Source organism: Ranitomeya imitator, chromosome 2, assembly GCF_032444005.1.
Source record: "Ranitomeya imitator isolate aRanImi1 chromosome 2, aRanImi1.pri, whole genome shotgun sequence".
NCBI lineage: Eukaryota > Metazoa > Chordata > Amphibia > Anura > Dendrobatidae > Ranitomeya > Ranitomeya imitator.
In genome coordinates this window covers 217,681,724-217,700,183 of record NC_091283.1, presented here as the reverse complement: position 1 = coordinate 217,700,183, position 18,460 = coordinate 217,681,724, and the positions used below count along the sequence as shown (strand labels likewise).

Genomic DNA, 18,460 nt, shown 5'->3' with positions numbered 1-18,460 from the left:
CTCATCCGAACACCTCTTACACGACTCCGCTCCGTACACCTCGTACACACGACTCCGCTCCGTACACCTTTCACATGCTGCTCCGCTCCGTACACCTTGTACACACGCGGCTGTGCTCCGTACACCTCGTACACACGACTCCGCTCCGTACACCTTTCACACGCTGCTCCGCTCCGCACACCACGTACACACGCGGCTGTGCTCCGTACACCTCGTACACACGCGGCTGTGCTCCGTACACCTCGTAACACACGCGGCTGTGCTCCATACACCTCTTACACACGACTCCGCTCCGTACACCTTTCACATGCTGCTCCGTTCCGTACACCTTGTACACACGCGGCTGTGCTCCGTACACCTCATACACATGGCTCCGTACACCTCGTACACACGACTCCGCTCCGTACATCTCGCACACACGCGGCTGCGCTCCGTACACCTCGTACACACGCGGCTGTGCTCCGTACACCTCCTACACGCGGCTGTGCTCCGTACACCTCCTACACACGCGGCTGTGCTCTGTACACCCCTTACACACACGGCTCCGCTCCGTACACCTCGCACACATGCGGCTGCGCTCCGTACACCTCATGCACACGGCTCCGTACACCTCGTACACACGCGGCTGTGCTCCGTACACCACATGCACACGGCTCCGTACACCTCGTACACACGCGGCTGCGCTCCGTACACCTCGTACACACGGCTCCGTACACCTCGTACACACGCGGCTGCGCTCCGTACACCTCATGCACACGGCTCCGTACACACGCGGCTGCGCTCCGTACACCTCGTACACACGGCTCCGTACACCTCGTACACACGCGGCTGCGCTCCGTACACCTCATACACATGGCTCCGCACACCTCGTACACACGACTCCGCTCCGTACACCTCGCACACACGCGGCTGCGCTCTGTACACCTCGTACACACGCGGCTGTGCTCCGTACACCTCCTACACGCGGCTGTGCTCCGTACACCTCCTACACACGCGGCTGTGCTCTGTACACCCCTTACACACACGGCTCCGCTCCGTACACCTTTCACACGCTGCTCCGCTCCGTACACCTCGCACACATGCGGCTGCGCTCCGTACACCTCATGCACACGGCTCCGTACACCTCGTACACACGCGGCTGTGCTCCGTACACCACATGCACACGGCTCCGTACACCTCGTACACACGCGGCTGCGCTCCGTACACCTCGTACACACGGCTCCGCTCCGTACACCTCATGCACACGGCTCCGTACACCCCTTACACACATGGCTCAGCTCCATACACCTCGTACACACACGGCTCTGCTACATCCACCCTGTAAACACCTCTTGACCTCACACATACGCTGCCTTACCCTCCTCCGGCGCCATGGCAACCAGCAAAGTCCTGTACACGGAGGTCCTCCTCCCGAATCCGATCATGTGACCCCTGACTCCTCCCATCCTGTGATCTCATCACAGGTCCTGTCATGATCCCAATGGCAGGGGATCACTAAAGGACAAGCACAGATACAAACAAGCTCTAGGGCGATGGAACCTGAGCTGACCGCGACCCTGAACCTAACACACAAATAAAAGTAGCCGGGGAACGTGCCTACGATGATCCTAGACGTCTCGCTCCAGCCGAAGATCTAACTTCCCCTATTAGAAGAAACACAGACCTCTCTTGCCTCCAGAGAAATCCCCCACAGAAATAGCAGCCCCCCACATATAATGACGGTGAAATGAGAGGAAAGCACATACGCAGTATGAAAACAGTTTCAGCAAAATGAGGCCCGCTAAAGCTAGATAGCAGAGGATACAAAAGTGAACTGCGCGGTCAGCGAAAAACCCCTCAAAAAACCATCCTGAAATTACTTGAACTCATGTGCCAACTCATGGTACATGAGGAGCAATTTCAGCCCACTAGAGCAACCAGCAGCAAGAATCACATATCTGCAGGCTGGACTAAAAACCAAATAAAGCAAAACACCAAAACAGGAAAATCCAAACTTAGCTTGACCAGAAGGTTCTAGGAGCAGGGAGCAGAGGTAACAAGACACACTGGATACATTGATAACCGGCGAGGAAATGCCAGCAAAGCCAGGTTAAATAGGAAACTCCCATATGCTGATGGAACAGGTGGAACCCAGAAACCCAGGAAAGACAAGTCACCCAGTACCATCAGTAACCACCAGAGGGAGCCCAAAAACAGAACTCACAACAGTACCCCCCCCTTGAGGAGGGGTCACCGAACCCTCACGAGAACCACCAGGGCGACCAGGATGAGCCCTATGAAAAGCGCGAACCAAATCATCAGCATGAACATCCGAGGCAACCACCCAAGAATTATCCTCCTGACCATAACCCTTCCACTTGACCAAATACTGGAGTTTCCGTCTGGAAACACGAGAATCCAAGATCTTCTCCACAACATACTCCAATTCTCCCTCCACCAGCACTGGAGCAGGAGGCTCAAGCGAAGGAACAACAGGTACCTCATACTTCCGCAACAACGACCGATGAAACACATTATGAATAGCAAACGATGCCGGGAGATCCAAACGAAACGACACAGGGTTAAGAATTTCCAAGATCCTATAGGGACCGATGAACCGAGGCTTGAACTTAGGAGAAGAGACCTTCATAGGAACAAAACGAGAAGACAACCACACCAAGTCACCAACAAGAAGTCGAGGACCCACGCGGCGACGGCGATTAGCAAACTGCTGAGCCTTCTCCTGGGACAACTTCAAATTGTCCACCACATGACTCCAAATCCGATGCAACCTATCCACCACCATGTCCACTCCAGGACAATCAGAAGGTTCCACCTGACCAGAGGAAAAACGAGGATGAAACCCCGAATTACAAAAGAAAGGAGAAACCAAGGTAGCAGAACTAGCCCGATTATTAAGGGCAAACTCGGCCAACGGCAAAAAGGTAACCCAGTCATCCTGATCAGCAGAAACAAAACACCTTAAATAAGTTTCCAAGGTCTGATTAGTTCGTTCAGTCTGGCCATTCGTCTGAGGATGGAATGCAGACGAAAAGGACAAATCAATGCCCATCTTAGCACAGAACGTCCACCAAAATCTAGACACAAACTGGGATCCCCTGTCAGAAACGATGTTCTCAGGAATCCCATGTAAACGAACCACATTCTGAAAAAACAGAGGGACCAACTCAGAGGAGGAAGGCAACTTAGGCAAGGGTACCAGATGAACCATTTTAGAAAAGCGATCACACACAACCCAGATGACGGACATTTTTTGAGAGACAGGGAGATCCGAAATAAAGTCCATGGAAATGTGCGTCCAAGGCCTCTTCGGGATAGGCAAAGGTGACAACAATCCACTGGCCCGAGAACAGCAAGGCTTAGCCCGAGCACAAACCTCACAAGACTGCACAAAAGAACGCACATCCCTCGACAAGGAAGGCCACCAAAAAGACCTGGCCACCAAGTCTCTAGTACCAAATATTCCAGGATGACCTGCCAACGCAGAAGAATGGACCTCGGAGATGACTCTACTGGTCCAATTATCCGGAACAAACAGTCTCTCAGGCGGACAACGATGGACGGATATGTCCCTTTTCCAAGGACTCCTTAACATAATCCCGCATAGCAGTATGCTCTGGCACTGACAGATTGAACAAACGACCTTTAGGAAATTTACTGCCTGGAATTAAATTTATAGCACAATCGCAATCCCTGTGAGGAGGAAGCGAACTGAGCTTAGGCTCCTCAAAAACATCCCGATAGTCAGACAAAAACACAGGAATCTCAGAAGGAGTAGATGAAGCGATAGAAATCGGAGGTGCATCATCATGAACCCCCTGACAACCCCAGCTTAACACAGACATTGATTTCCAGTCAAGGACTGGATTATGAGTTTGTAACCATGGCAGACCAAGTACTAGAACATCATGCAAATTATACAGTACCAGGAAGCGAATCACCTCCTGGTGAACGGGAGTCATACGCATGGTCACTTGTGTCCAGTACTGAGGTTTATTCATAGCCAAAGGTGTAGAGTCAATTCCCTTCAAAGGAATAGGGACTTCCAGAGGCTCCAGACTAAACCCACAGCGATTGGCAAATGACCAATCCATAAGACTCAGGGCAGCGCCTGAATCCACATAGGCATCGACGGAAATGGATGATAATGAACAAATCAGAGTCACAGACAGAATGAACTTAGACTGTAAAGTACTAATGGCAACAGACTTATCAACCTTTTTTGTGCGTTTAGAGCATGCTGATATAACATGAGCTGAATCACCACAATAAAAGCACAACCCATTTTTTCCACCTATACTTTTGCCGTTCACTTCTGGACTGAATTCTATCACATTGCATTATCTCAGGTGACGGTTCAGACGACACCGCCAAATGATGCACAGGTTTGCGCTCCCGTAAACGCCGATCAATCTGAACAGCCATAGTCATAGACTCATTCAGACCAGCAGGCGCCGGGAACCCCACCATAACATCTTTAATGGCCTCAGAAAGGCCATCTCTAAACTTTGCAGCCAGAGCGCACTCATTCCACTGAGTAAGTACCGACCACTTCCGAAATTTTTGACAATAAATTTCTGCTTCATCTTGCCCCTGAGAGAGGGCCAACAAAGCTTTTTCAGCCTGAATCTCTTGGTTAGGTTCCTCATAGAGCAAACCTAATGCCAGAAAAAACGCATCCGCATTAAGCAACGCAGGGTCCCCTGGTGCCAATGCAAATGCCCAATCCTGAGGGTCACCCCGCAGGAAAGATATAATTATCTTGACTTGCTGAGCAGGGTCTCCAGAGGAGCGAGATTTCAAAGAAAGAAACAACTTGCAATTGTTCCTAAAATTCAGAAAACGAGATCTATCTCCAGAAAAAAACTCTGGGACAGGAATTCTAGGTTCAGACATAGGAGCATGTACAACAAAATCCTGTATATTTTGAACCTTAGTGGCAAGATTATTCAGGCTGGAAGCCAAACTCTGGACGTCCATGATAAACAGCTGGGATCAGAGCCATTCAAAGATTAAGAGGAGGAGGAAGTAGCCACGCTGCAATAAGGCTAGGCAGCAAACTCTGAGGGAAAGAGAAAAAAAAAAAAAAACTTCCTCAGACTACTTATCCTCCTACTTCAGCCAATACAATTAACACTTTGTGGGCCGGTTATACTGTCATGATCCCAATGGCAGGGGATCACTAAAGGACAAGCACAGATACAAACAAGCTCTAGGGCGATGGAACCTGAGCTGACCGCGACCCTGAACCTAACACACAAATAAAAGTAGCCGGGGAACGTGCCTACGATGATCCTAGACGTCTCGCTCCAGCCGAAGATCTAACTTCCCCTATTAGAAGAAACACAGACCTCTCTTGCCTCCAGAGAAATCCCCCCACAGAAATAGCAGCCCCCCACATATAATGACGGTGAAATGAGAGGAAAGCACATACGCAGTATGAAAACAGTTTCAGCAAAATGAGGCCCGCTAAAGCTAGATAGCAGAGGATACAAAAGTGAACTGCGCGGTCAGCGAAAAACCCCTCAAAAAACCATCCTGAAATTACTTGAACTCATGTGCCAACTCATGGTACATGAGGAGCAATTTCAGCCCACTAGAGCAACCAGCAGCAAGAATCACATATCTGCAGGCTGGACTAAAAACCAAATAAAGCAAAACACCAAAACAGGAAAATCCAAACTTAGCTTGACCAGAAGGTTCTAGGAGCAGGGAGCAGAGGTAACAAGACACACTGGATACATTGATAACCGGCGAGGAAATGCCAGCAAAGCCAGGTTAAATAGGAAACTCCCATATGCTGATGGAACAGGTGGAACCCAGAAACCCAGGAAAGACAAGTCACCCAGTACCATCAGTAACCACCAGAGGGAGCCCAAAAACAGAACTCACAACAAGGTCCTGTGCACAGAGCAGCCATTATGTGCTGCTGTGCTGGCCGGGTGCAGGGAGCTCTCAGCTGACCGACCGGGTGATTCACATACCTCCCAACCAGTGCGGGACAATTAATGTCCCGCCCGGGATCGCGGGGCTGACTGTCAAAATCAGGACAGTCCCGCTGGATCCGGGACGGTTGGGAGGTATGCTGTTACTCATATACATGTGTCTTGTAATATATATTTGTTAAAGCTTTAAAATGTTATCTATTTTGTACAAAACAATTTTTGGTATTATTTATGTTATAAGAGGAAAGTGGGTCAAGCGTTCCATGGTTCTGGGTAACAATACTGGTAATCTTGTGTCTTTGGCAGTACCTACTAATGAGCTATCGCCAACTGTGCCTTCATGATTCTGGACTCACCATGCATTTGATACCAAATTCAATGCAACCTTAGACATTTATATTGGCACGTCTTTTGCCTTGGTTGACTTTTGACATTGTGTATTGTGTTGCTGTTATTGTACCTTATTTTTGTGAGCAGGTATAAGAAAGAAATGCAGCACTCACCATCTGTCTTCAGCTAAAAATGTCCTTTATTTAGCACTTAAGCCTTCACAAACATGATGCGGCATAGGCTGGAGTATACGAGGGAGCGGGGGAGTGACAGGGGAGGACGACGGCCGTTTTGCGCACAGGCGCTTCTACGGGTCCATGTGTTATTTTTGTATGTGCTTTTTTTATAAAGTTTATACCTGGTTGTCTATTTTCACACCTGTTACACCCATTTTCTCATTTGTTTTATATGACTTTTCGGAGTGGGTGTTGGTTTGTGTGTGGGCCATGATTACTGTTGCCACCGTGGCATTTAGTATACAGCTTTGACTTCTGTTATTTTCTTTGTATAAAAATGTTCTAAATAAAAGTATGTATAATTGATTTGTTTACTTGTATTTTTTAACTAAATTAGTTGAAAAAATAGTGATATAGGCTACAGATTAATTGCATAACCTTTTGAAAATGTGCCTCACTGTATTTCATCACTTTCATTTGTGATTATTAAGTTAGTAAAGTTATGTTTGGCACAACTTCATCAGATTGGCACGGGCACTCTTGCGTTTGTGATGTGCTAAACTCGCAGAAGTCTCTTGCATCAACAGTAGGCGCTGCTGCCGACACTCGGGACAGGAGAGTGCGGCTGTACATAAATACATGCAGCAACATACTGAGCGCACAGTGGCGGCGGAGGCGCCGGGTGTTGATGCGAGAGAATCCAAACCGGCCTAGATTGCTATTACGGGCAGTAAAATTTTAAAACCAAAATTTTTTAATTAAACAAAAAGGGAAAGAATTAAAACCACAGCATGTACTTTATAACATAAAAACATATTACCTTAGCAAAAAATGATATGATTGAGAAAGGGTCACAGGTAACAAACTTGGTCAATGCTTTAGCAATATAGCAAATGCTTAATTGTCTTGTCCCTAAATTTTTTTAATGGTATACCTATAGGTACCATTATCGTTCATGGTGCAAAATTACCGTATATACTCGAGTATAAGCCGACCCGAGTATAAGCCGACCCCCCTAATTTTGCCACAAAAAACTGGGAAAACTTATTGACTCGAGTATAAGCCAAGGGTGGAAATGCAGCATTTACCGGTGAATTTCAAAAATAAAAATAGATCATTATTTCCCCATAGCTGTGCCATATAGTGCTCTGCACCGTTCATATTTCCCCATAGGTGTGAACCATATAGTGCTCTGCACCGTTCATTGTGCCCCCTAGCTGTGCCATATACGGTGCTCTGCACCGTTCATTGTGCCCCATAGATGTGCCATATACGGTGCTCTGCACCGTTCACTGTGCCCCATAGCTGTGCCATATACGGTGCTCTGCACCGTTCACTGTGCCCCATAGCTGTGCTGTGCCATATACGGTGCTCTGCACCGTTCACTGTGCCCCATAGCTGTGCCATATACGGTGCTCTGCACCGTTCACTGTGCCCCATAGCTGTGCTGTGCCATATACGGTGCTCTGCACCGTTCACTGTGCCCCATACATAGCTGTGCTGTGCCATATACGGTGCTCTGCACCGTTCACTGTGCCCTATAGCTGTGCTGTGCCATATACGGTGCTCTGCACCGTTCACTGTGCCCCATAGCTGTGCTGTGCCATATACGGTGCTCTGCACCGTTCACTGTGCCCCATAGCTGTGCTGTGCCATATACGGTGCTCTGCACCGTTCACTGTGCCCTATAGCTGTGCTGTGCCATATACGGTGCTCTGCACCGTTCACTGTGCCCCATAGCTGTGCTGTGCCATATACGGTGCTCTGCACCGTTCACTGTGCCCCATAGATGTTCCACATAAATTTGTGCCGCCGCTGCCGCAATAAAGAAAAAAAAACACATACTCACCTCCCTTGATTGCAGCTCCCGGCGTCTCGTTCCGGCGCCTCCATCTTCCCGGCGTCTCTGCTCTGACTGATCAGGCAGAGGGCGCCGCGCACACTATATGCGTCATCGCGCCCTCTGCCTGATCAGTCAGAGAGCAGAGACGCCGGGAAGATGGAGGCGCCGGCCGGGAAGATGGAGCGGCGCCCGGCGGCTGGAACGAGGACAGGTGAATATGCTATACTCACCTAGTCCTGGCGATCCTCGCGCTGTCCCCTCCTGTCTTCGGTGCCGCAGCTTCTTTCTCTATCAGCGGTCACCGGCACCGCTGATTAGAGAAATGAATAAGCGGCTCCGCCCCTATGGGAGGTGGAGCCGCTTATTCATTTCTGTAATGAGCGGTCCCACGTGACCGCTGAAGAGAGGAAGAAACTGCAGCGCCGAAGCCCGTGGGACGGCAGGGACAGCGCGAGGATCGCTGGGACTAGGTAAGTATACCTCAGCGCCCTCACCCCCTCACCCGCCGACCCCACCGCTACCGTGACTCGAGTATAAGCCGAGAGGGGCACTTTCAGCCCAAAAATTTGGGCTGAAAATCTCGGCTTATACTCGAGTATATACGGTAATATATTGTAAAAAGGTTAAACTATTTATTACATATGACTCTTCAGACCCACCATCTTGAAAAAAAAATATACAGAGAGAGAGACATTAGTCCTGTCAATTTTTTTGAATGTTAACAAAAGATAATAAAACCACATAGTGTTTCAAAGATTTATTTTTACAGAACATAACAGGACAAGTATACCGTATAAACCAAAAATCGGATCATTCTCAATTTTGTTCCTGAAGAATTATGTCCGTGATGCCCAGGTCTGCGGAGTTGTAAAGGCAAACGACCGACTGCTAAGTTAGCATGACACAGACTCCAACTCCAAATAAGCTACAATGGTCACCAACTCCGACTACATCACTCACAATCCGACAACAGAGCCCTGGTGATGTCTCCTGTCAAGTGGATGTTTGCTGTTGAGGCTGCACACCACCAACACAGGAGTATTGCCATGGCACGGCACCCTCGGAACTCTTGAAATAATCAGCAAAGGTTTCTCGAACACGCAAACCACTCATGTTGGGACCTGCAGGACCCCAGTTGATTGCTGTATCAAAATGTTCATACAGTGTCTCCACATCTACTTCAGGACTGTAGTCCCTAACATAATTGTGAAGAACACAGCAAGCTTTTACAACAGAATCAACTGTCCTAATATCCAACTGTATGGTGGTGTTTAAGATCCTCCACTGACTAACCATGATTCCGAAGGTGCATTCCACAACTCTTCGTGCCCGGCTCAGCCTAAAGTTAAAAATCCTCTTCTGGGCATTCAGTCCCCTTCGTGGATATGGGCGCAGCAGGTTTGTCATAAGTGGAAAAGCCTCATCCGATACCATCACAAAAGGGACTGGATGTGTGGTCCCTGGAAGAGGTTGAGGGGCTGGGAGCGTAATGCCATCTCGGAGAATTTGCAGTCCAATCTGAGAAGTTCTCAACACCTGGGAGTCCCCCGTTCTGCCATAGGCACCAACATCGATGGCCACAAACTTGTAATGCGTGTCAGCCACCGCCATCAGGATAACCGAGAAATATTTTTTATAATTGTAGAACACAGATCCGGACCGTGGAGGCTGAATCACTCTTACATGCTTTCCATCAACTGCACCTATGCAGTTTGGGAAGTTGGCAACAGTGTGAAAGCCTGCTGCTACCTGACGCCAAGTCTCCTCGGTTGGGGAAGGCATCACTATGGGCTGCAATTTCTGCCAGATAACATCGCATGTGCGTCTAACAATTTTAGAAATGGTTGACTTTCCAACTCTAAATTGAAGATGCAGGGATGCAAAGCTCTCTCCTGTGGCCAAAAATCTGAAAAGGCACAAAAAAAAAAAAAAAAAGGTTTATTAGTAAACATTAATATCATAAGTGATTGGTAGCATCGACAAGGTGGTATTAGTACGGCTTCTTATTGGAAAACTATTAAAGCAATGCTGACATCACATGACCGCTGCAAACAATCACAGGGTGCATTGTTGTGTGTACTGGAATGGTGAGACTAAATGAATTTAAACTATTTTTTAAAATTACCGCAAGGTGATGAGCAGCCTTTCATCAGCACAGATAGCCTGCCTCATAACTGTGTCTTGAAGGGTTAAATGTGGACGAAGAATTTGTAACAAATCATCAAAGCAATTGATGGTAAGCAATGACTGAAACTTTTCTGGATATCTGCATAACAATGTTAAAATCACATAAATGAAAAATGTATAATTGTGTGTGGAAAAAAAAAAAAAAAGAAAAAATACACACCTGCGCAAATCAGCGTATAGATTGATAAAGTGACCCTTTTCTAGACGCTCCTCAAGAAGGGGGTGAACCCAGAAGCGGTGCCTTCGTCGTGCTCGTTGCTGCTTGAAAAAGATAAAATTTACAAAAAAGGTCATACAAAAATCCCCCCCCCAACAAAAAAAAAAAAATAATTTTTTTATATCATTGCACGGTATAGTACATCTGATGGCAGGCCACCCGCTTTCATGTGTGCTCCCGCGGTGACCCTGCATCAAAGCCAGGACATGTCCAATGATTTCATTATCTGCCATGTGCACGCAATAGGCGCAAGTGGAATCACGAGCCACCAGCACCTATTTACTAGTAAAATGCCACTTTCAAAAGCTCATGAAAATATCATGAAAAACAAAAAAACAGTACGGGTATTGGAAAAATGAAAGTGTTAAATTTTTAAACTACATTTTTATAAAAAAATTACCAAGACATGTTTGGTGTCTACGAACTTGTAATGACCTGGAAAATCATATAGCAGGTCAGTTTTAGCATTTATTGAACCTAGCAACAAGAAAACAATAAACAAGTGTGGGATTTCATGTTTTTGGACAAATTAACTGCACTTTGAATATTATGGACAATTTCTGTTACACGACATGGTCTAACCAAATGATGTCATTCAAAAGGACAACAGTCCCGTTAAAAAAAATACCCTCACATGGCCATATGAAAAAAAACCCACAAAGTTATGGCTCTTGAAAGAAAAGGAGCGAAAACAGAAATACACACAGTCATTATGGGGTTAATATATACTTACTGTTTGAAGCATATTTAGCCTCATAATGAGAATTATCAAGTAGATAATTCTCTTCCTTTGGTTTGGCAATAAAACTAGAGGCATTGCTGCAAAAAATGTATTTGCAAACAGGAAATTCCTTTTTTTTTTCCCTTCCCAGAAGGCACCTTTAAATAAGCTTTATTGCCACTTTCACCAAAAAAAGCTTGCAATTGTAAAACGCATAAAAAACGCATACATAAAAAACGCATGAAAAACGCATAAAAAACGCATCAAACGCATGGAAAACGCAGGTGACCTGCCAGTGACCTCAGATGCAGATTTGGTCAGGATTTTACCTGCATAAAAACCTGATGCAATCCTGAACGTGGACACATACCCTAAGGGTATGTGCACACGTCCGGATTTTTTGCGTTTTTTTTGCGGAATTTCGCTATAAAAACGCTATAAATCCGCATAAAAAACGCTAAAATTATGCATCCTATCATTTAGAATGCATTCCGCATTTTTTGTGCAGATGTATGCGTTTTTTTCCGCAAAAAAAACGCAATCCGCAAAAAGAATGGACATGCTCATTCTTTTTGCGTATTTTTTGCGGATTTAACAGCAAAACTGAAATTCAGGAAAAAAAAAAAAACCGCAAAAAATCCGCGCAAAATCCGCGAGAAATCCGCGCTGAAAAAAACGCGAATTTCTGGCAGAATTCTCAGGATTTTGTCAGGAAAAAAACCTGACGTGTGCACATACCCTAAGAGTCCCTTTGAACCACTGAGCACTGTCAGAAAGGATAATTACATTACAAATAGCCTTATCGGTGGCACTCTCTTCAGCCCGGAGAGAAGGTGACTTGCAAGCATTATCAGCAGACCCTCCCTACACTCAGGTCATGGATGACAGAATTATATTGAGATTAAGGTACCTTCACACATAACGATATTGTTAACGATATCGTTGCTATTTGTGACGTAGCAACGATATCGTTAATGAAATCGTTATGTGTGACAGCGACCAACGATCAGGCCCCTGCTGGGAGATCGTTGGTCGCTGAATAAAGTCCAGAACTTTATTTCGTCGCTGGACTCCCTGGAGACATCGCTGGATCGGCGTGTGTGACACCGATCCAGCGATGTCTTCACTGGTAACCAGGGTAAACATCGGGTAACTAAGCGCAGGGCCGCGCTTAGTAACCCGATGTTTACCCTGGTTACCATGCTAAAAGTTAAAAAAAACAAACACTAGATACTTACCTACCGCTGTCTGTCCTCCAGCGCTGCGCTCTGCACTCCTCCTGTACTGGCTGTGAGCCGGAAAGCAGAGCGGTGACGTCACCACTCTGCTTTCCGGCTCCCAGACAGTACAGGAGGAGAGCAGAGAAGCAGAGCGCAGCGCTGGAGGACAGACGGCTGTAGGTAAGTATCTAGTGTTTGTTGTTTTTTACTTTTAGCATGGTAACCAGGGTAAACATCGGGTTACTAAGCGCGGCCCTGCGCTTAGTTACCCGATGTTTACCCTGGTTACCGGCATCGTTGGTCGCTGGAGAGCGGTCTGTGTGACAGCTCTCCAGCGACCAAACAGCGACGCTGCAGCGATCCGGATCGTTGTCGGTATCGCTGCAGCGTCGCTAAATGTGAAGGGGCCTTTAGACCTAGCGTATCTCCCCAAGGTGGTGTCAAACTTCCATAGTGCTCAGAAAACAATCCTACCATCCTTTTGTCCTAACCCTAGTAACCAAAAAGGAGAGGCTTCATTGTCTGGATGTTAGGTGTCTCCTACGATACCTAGAGGTAACAGAACCCTGGAGAAAGCAAAGGGCCTTATTTGTCTCATTTCAGGGGTCAAAGAAGGGCCTTAGTCTCTAAGCAGACTATAGATAGATGAGTGAGAGACACTCCATTAAGCTAGAGTATAGTAGTGCAGGCAGAGATGTTCTAGAAGGTGTGAAGGCCATGGCAGCATACTGTGCGAAGAGAGCAGACTCTTCCATCGACCAGATCTGTAAGGCGGCCACTTGTTCCTCTCCATCTACCTTCTTCGGACACTACAGATTGGATCAGTCTGCTTCCTCTGACCTCACTTTCAGGAGGAGGCGGTGATCCCTCCCTAAGAGTATGCAAATCTCTGTAAATCTCTCGTGGCGCCGTCATGGGTGATGGAAAAACACAGGTATTACGTACCAGGTAATGTGTTTTTTTTTGTTTTTTTACCCATGACTGCACCCTTATTCCCTCCCTATTGATCACATTATCTGATTTGGTGCATTGTTATATTTGGAAACTCTTAGGTGTTGGTAGTCTAGAAATGTAAAGATTAAAATGGATGTATTTTGAATGTACACTAATCTGCGGAGTAAAGATACCTTCACACTAAACGACGCTGCAGCGATCCAGAAAACGATCCGGATCGCTGCAGCGTCGCTGGAGAGCTGTCACACAGACAGCTCTCCAGCGACCAACGATGCCGGTAACCAGGGTAAACATCGGGTTACTAAGCGCAGGGCCGCACTTAGTAACCCGATGTTTACCCTGGTTACCAGCGTAAAAGTAAAAAAAAACAAACACTACATACTTACCTTCCGCTGTCTGTCCCCGGCGCTGTGCTTTCCTGCACTGACTGTGAGCACAGCGGCCGGAAAGCAGAGCGGTGACGTCACCGCTGTGCTTTACGGCTGGCCGGCGCTCACAGCCAGTGCCCTGCGCTTAGTAACCCGAAGTTTACCCTGGTTACCAGTGAAGATATCGCTGAATCGGCGTCACACACGCCGATTCAGAGATGTCAGCAGGGAGTCCAGCGACAAAATAAAGTGCTGGACTTTGTGCTCCGACCAGCGACATCACAGCAGGATCCTGATCGCTGCTGCGTGTCAAACTGAATGATATCGCTAGCCAGGACGCTGCAACGTCACGGATCGCTAGCGATATCGTTCAGTGTGAAGGTACCTTAAGGCTACTTTCACACATCAGGTTTTTTGTTTCAGGCTAAATCCGGCTCTTGGGAGAAAAACCGGAACCGGAAAAAAATCAAAACCGGAACCAGTTTTTCCCCCATTGACTAGTATTAGTGCCGGATGGCCCAGCGTTCCTTCCGGTTTGATGCCGAATCCGGCGTACAATCGATTCCGGCGTCTTTTCGCTACAATGCATGTCTATGGACGCCGGATTGCGCCAGATCCGGAAAAAGGAGGCCTGATCCAGCTTTTTACGCTGAGCATGCTCAGAAACTATGTGCCTGCCCCCAGGACACATATATAAAGCAATGCCATTGAGGCCTTCACTCATTTCCAGCCAAACTGCCAGCCAGAGAGACCACACCCAGCCAAAACTGAAGAACAAAGGAGCCAGAGAGCGGAGCCAGCTATAACCTGCCACCGAGCCCAGCCAGCTCTCCTGCTACAGAGCCCAGCCAGCCACGGGCCTGCCACAGAGGCCAGCCAGCCAGCTATAACCTGCCACAGAGGCCAGCCAGCTATAACCTGCCACAGAGGCCAGCCAGCTATAACCTGCCACCGAGCCCAGCCAGCTCTCCTGCTACAGAGCCCAGCCAGCCACGGGCCTGCCACAGAGGCCAGCCAGCCAGCTATAACCTGCCACAGAGGCCAGCCAGCTATAACCTGCCACAGAGGCCAGCCAGTTATAACCTGCCACAGAGGCCAGCCAGCTATAACCTGCCACAGAGGCCAGCCAGCTATAACCTGCCACAGATGCCAGCCAGCTATAACCTGCCACAGAGGCCGGCCAGCTATAACCTGCCACAGAGGCCGGCCAGCTATAACCTGCCACAGAGGCCGGCCAGCTATAACCTGCCACGGAGGCCGGCCAGCTATAACCTGCCACAGAGGCCGGCCAGCTATAACCTGCCACAGAGGCCGGCCAGCTATAACCTGCCAGAGGCCAGCCAGCTATAACCTGCCACAGAGCCCAGCCAGCTCTCCTGCTAGAGCCCAGCCAGCCACGGGTCTGCCACAGAGGCCAGACAGCTATAACCTGCCACAGAGCCCAGCCAGCTCTCCTGCCACAGAGCCCAGCCAGCTCTCCTGCCACAGAGCCCAGCCAGGCCCCTGCCACAGAGGCCAGCCAGCTATAACCTGCCACAGAGCCCAGCCAGCTCTCCTGCTACAGAGCGCAGCCAGCCAAGCCGTACCAGAGCAGCCATGTCTTCTTCTGGGAGCCCTCCCTCCCGCCGGCAGCGCACTGAGGTAAATATGTTTTAAACATAATTTTGCTCTCTTGCTCTCTCCCTCGCTCTCTTTTGTGTATGTGTGTGTGTGTGTGTGTATGTATGTGTGTGTGTGTATTTGTGTATGTATGTGTATATATTAATGTATTTTGCCATTTTTCATCTTTGTAGGAAGCTGCTGAAGTTGCTGCCACAGACCAAGAGGTGCTCCCCGAAGAAGAGGGAAGGCCTGGAGAAAGATCTGGAGCGGGATCACAATTGGTATGTTTTTTTCATGTATCGTGGAACCACAACTTCACACAACACATAGCAACACAAGATAGTTACAGATAGAACACAACACATACAAACTGATAAATTCAGACATCACACAACACATAAAAAATGATCATTATAGATCACACACAGCACACTACACATAAAAAGGCTACATACAAGCACATAATTATGCTTTTTTTCTCTTCTATAGTTCGGATTCTGGTGCTCAATCCAGAGGTCCCCCCAGTGGCTCCCAGGGTCGTCGGCGTGCGACTCATGGCGGCCGTCATCGTGTAAATAATTAAATATATATATACCGTATATACTCGAGTATAAGCCGACCCGAGTATAAGCCGACCCCCCTAATTTTGCCACAAAAAACTGGGAAAACTTATTGACTCGAGTATAAGCCTAGGGTGGAAATGCAGCATTTACCGGTGAATTTCAAAAATAAAAATAGATCATTCTTGCCCCATAGCTGGGCCATATAGTGCTCTGCATGTTCATTATTGCCCCATAGCTGTGCCATATAGTGCTCTGCACCGTTCATTATTGCCCCATAGCTGTGCCATATAATGCTCTGCACCGTTCATATTTCCCCATAGCTGTGCCATATATGTTATGGCTGGCAATCAGGCAACACAGCGTGCAGTAATCAGCGCACATACAGAGATCTGGCAATAACCAAAAACAATAGGACGAGCTCTGAGATGTGGAATCTCTGTAGACTGCAGTACCTGATCTATCCTCACACAACTATAAGCAGCAGTGGATTGCGCCTAACACTACCTATGCAACTCGACACTGCCTGAGGAGCTGACTAGCCTGAAGATAGAAATACAAGCCTGACTTACCTCAGAGAAATACCCCAAAGGAATAGGCAGCCCCCACATATAATAACTGTTAGCAAGATGAAAAGACAAACGTAGGAATGAAATAGATTCAGCAAAGTGAGGCCCGATATTCTAGACAGAGCGAGGATAGCAAAGAGAACTATGCAGTCTACAAAAAACCCTAAAACGAAAACCACGCAAAGGGGCAAAAAGACCCACCGTGCCGAACTAACAGCACGGCGGTGCACCCCTTTGCTTCTCAGAGCTTCCAGCAAAAGTTAATGGCAAGCTGGACAGAAAAAACAGAAAACAAACTAGAAGCACTTATCTAGCAGAGCAGCAGGCCCAAGGAAAGATGCAGTAGCTCAGATCCAACACTGGAACATTGACAAGGAGCAAGGAAGACAGACTCAGGTGGAGCTAAATAGCAAGGCAGCCAACGAGCTCACCAAAACACCTGAGGGAGGAAGCCCAGAGACTGCAATACCACTTGTGACCACAGAAGTGAACTCAGCCACAGAATTCACAACAGTACCCCCCCCTTGAGGAGGGGTCACCGAACCCTCACCAGAACCCCCAGGCCGACCAGGATGAGCCACATGAAAGGCACGAACAAGATCTGGGGCATGGACATCAGAGGCAAAAACCCAGGAATTATCTTCCTGAGCATAACCCTTCCATTTGACCAGATACTGGAGTTTCCGTCTAGAGACACGAGAATCCAAAATCTTCTCCACAATATACTCCAATTCCCCCTCCACCAAAACAGGGGCAGGAGGCTCCACAGATGGAACCATAGGTGCCACGTATCTCCTCAACAACGACCTATGGAATACATTATGTATGGAAAAGGAGTCTGGGAGGGTCAGACGAAAAGACACCGGATTGAGAATCTCAGAAATCCTATACGGACCAATAAAACGAGGTTTAAATTTAGGAGAGGAAACCTTCATAGGAATATGACGAGAAGATAACCAAACCAGATCCCCAACACGAAGTCGGGGTCCCACACGGCGTCTGCGATTAGCGAAAAGCTGAGCCTTCTCCTGGGACAAGGTCAAATTGTCCACTACCTGAGTCCAGATCTGCTGCAACCTGTCCACCACAGAATCCACACCAGGACAGTCCGAAGACTCAACCTGTCCTGAAGAGAAACGAGGATGGAACCCAGAATTGCAGAAAAATGGAGAGACCAAGGTAGCCGAGCTGGCCCGATTATTAAGGGCGAACTCAGCCAACGGCAAAAATGACACCCAATCATCCTGGTCAGCGGAAACAAAACATCTCAGATATGTTTCCAAGGTCTGATTGGTTCGTTCGGTCTGGCCATTAGTCTGAGGATGGAAGGCCGAGGAGAAAGATAGGTCAATGCCCATCCTACCACAAAAGGCTCGCCAGAACCTCGAGACAAACTGGGAACCTCTGTCAGAAACAATATTCTCAGGAATGCCATGTAAACGAACCACATGCTGGAAGAACAAAGGCACCAAATCAGAGGAGGAAGGCAATTTAACCAAGGGCACCAGATGGACCATTTTAGAAAAGCGATCACAGACCACCCAAATGACCGACATTTTTTGAGAAACGGGAAGGTCAGAAATGAAATCCATCGAAATATGTGTCCAAGGCCTCTTCGGGACCGGCAAGGGCAAAAGCAACCCACTGGCACGTGAACAGCAGGGCTTAGCCCTAGCACAAATTCCACAGGACTGCACAAAAGCACGCACATCCCGTGACAGAGATGGCCACCAGAAGGATCTAGCAACCAACTCCCTGGTACCAAAGA

The 18,460-nt window shown here is 47.9% G+C and overlaps 1 protein-coding gene across 1 annotated transcript; it reads right to left on the bottom strand.

The window, feature by feature from the left end:
• Nucleotides 1–9,285: 9,285 nt before the first annotated feature.
• Nucleotides 9,286–13,554, bottom strand: LOC138666328 (uncharacterized). The gene is made up of 5 exons (XM_069754555.1): nucleotides 13,437–13,554; nucleotides 11,099–11,175; nucleotides 10,642–10,742; nucleotides 10,420–10,560; nucleotides 9,286–10,200 (listed from the first exon to the last, which is right to left on the bottom strand). The coding sequence occupies exons 1-5, from the start codon at nucleotides 13,552–13,554 to the stop codon at nucleotides 9,288–9,290; spliced, it is 1,350 nt and encodes a 449-aa protein (XP_069610656.1). The 3' UTR covers nucleotides 9,286–9,287.
• Nucleotides 13,555–18,460: the final 4,906 nt, after the last annotated feature.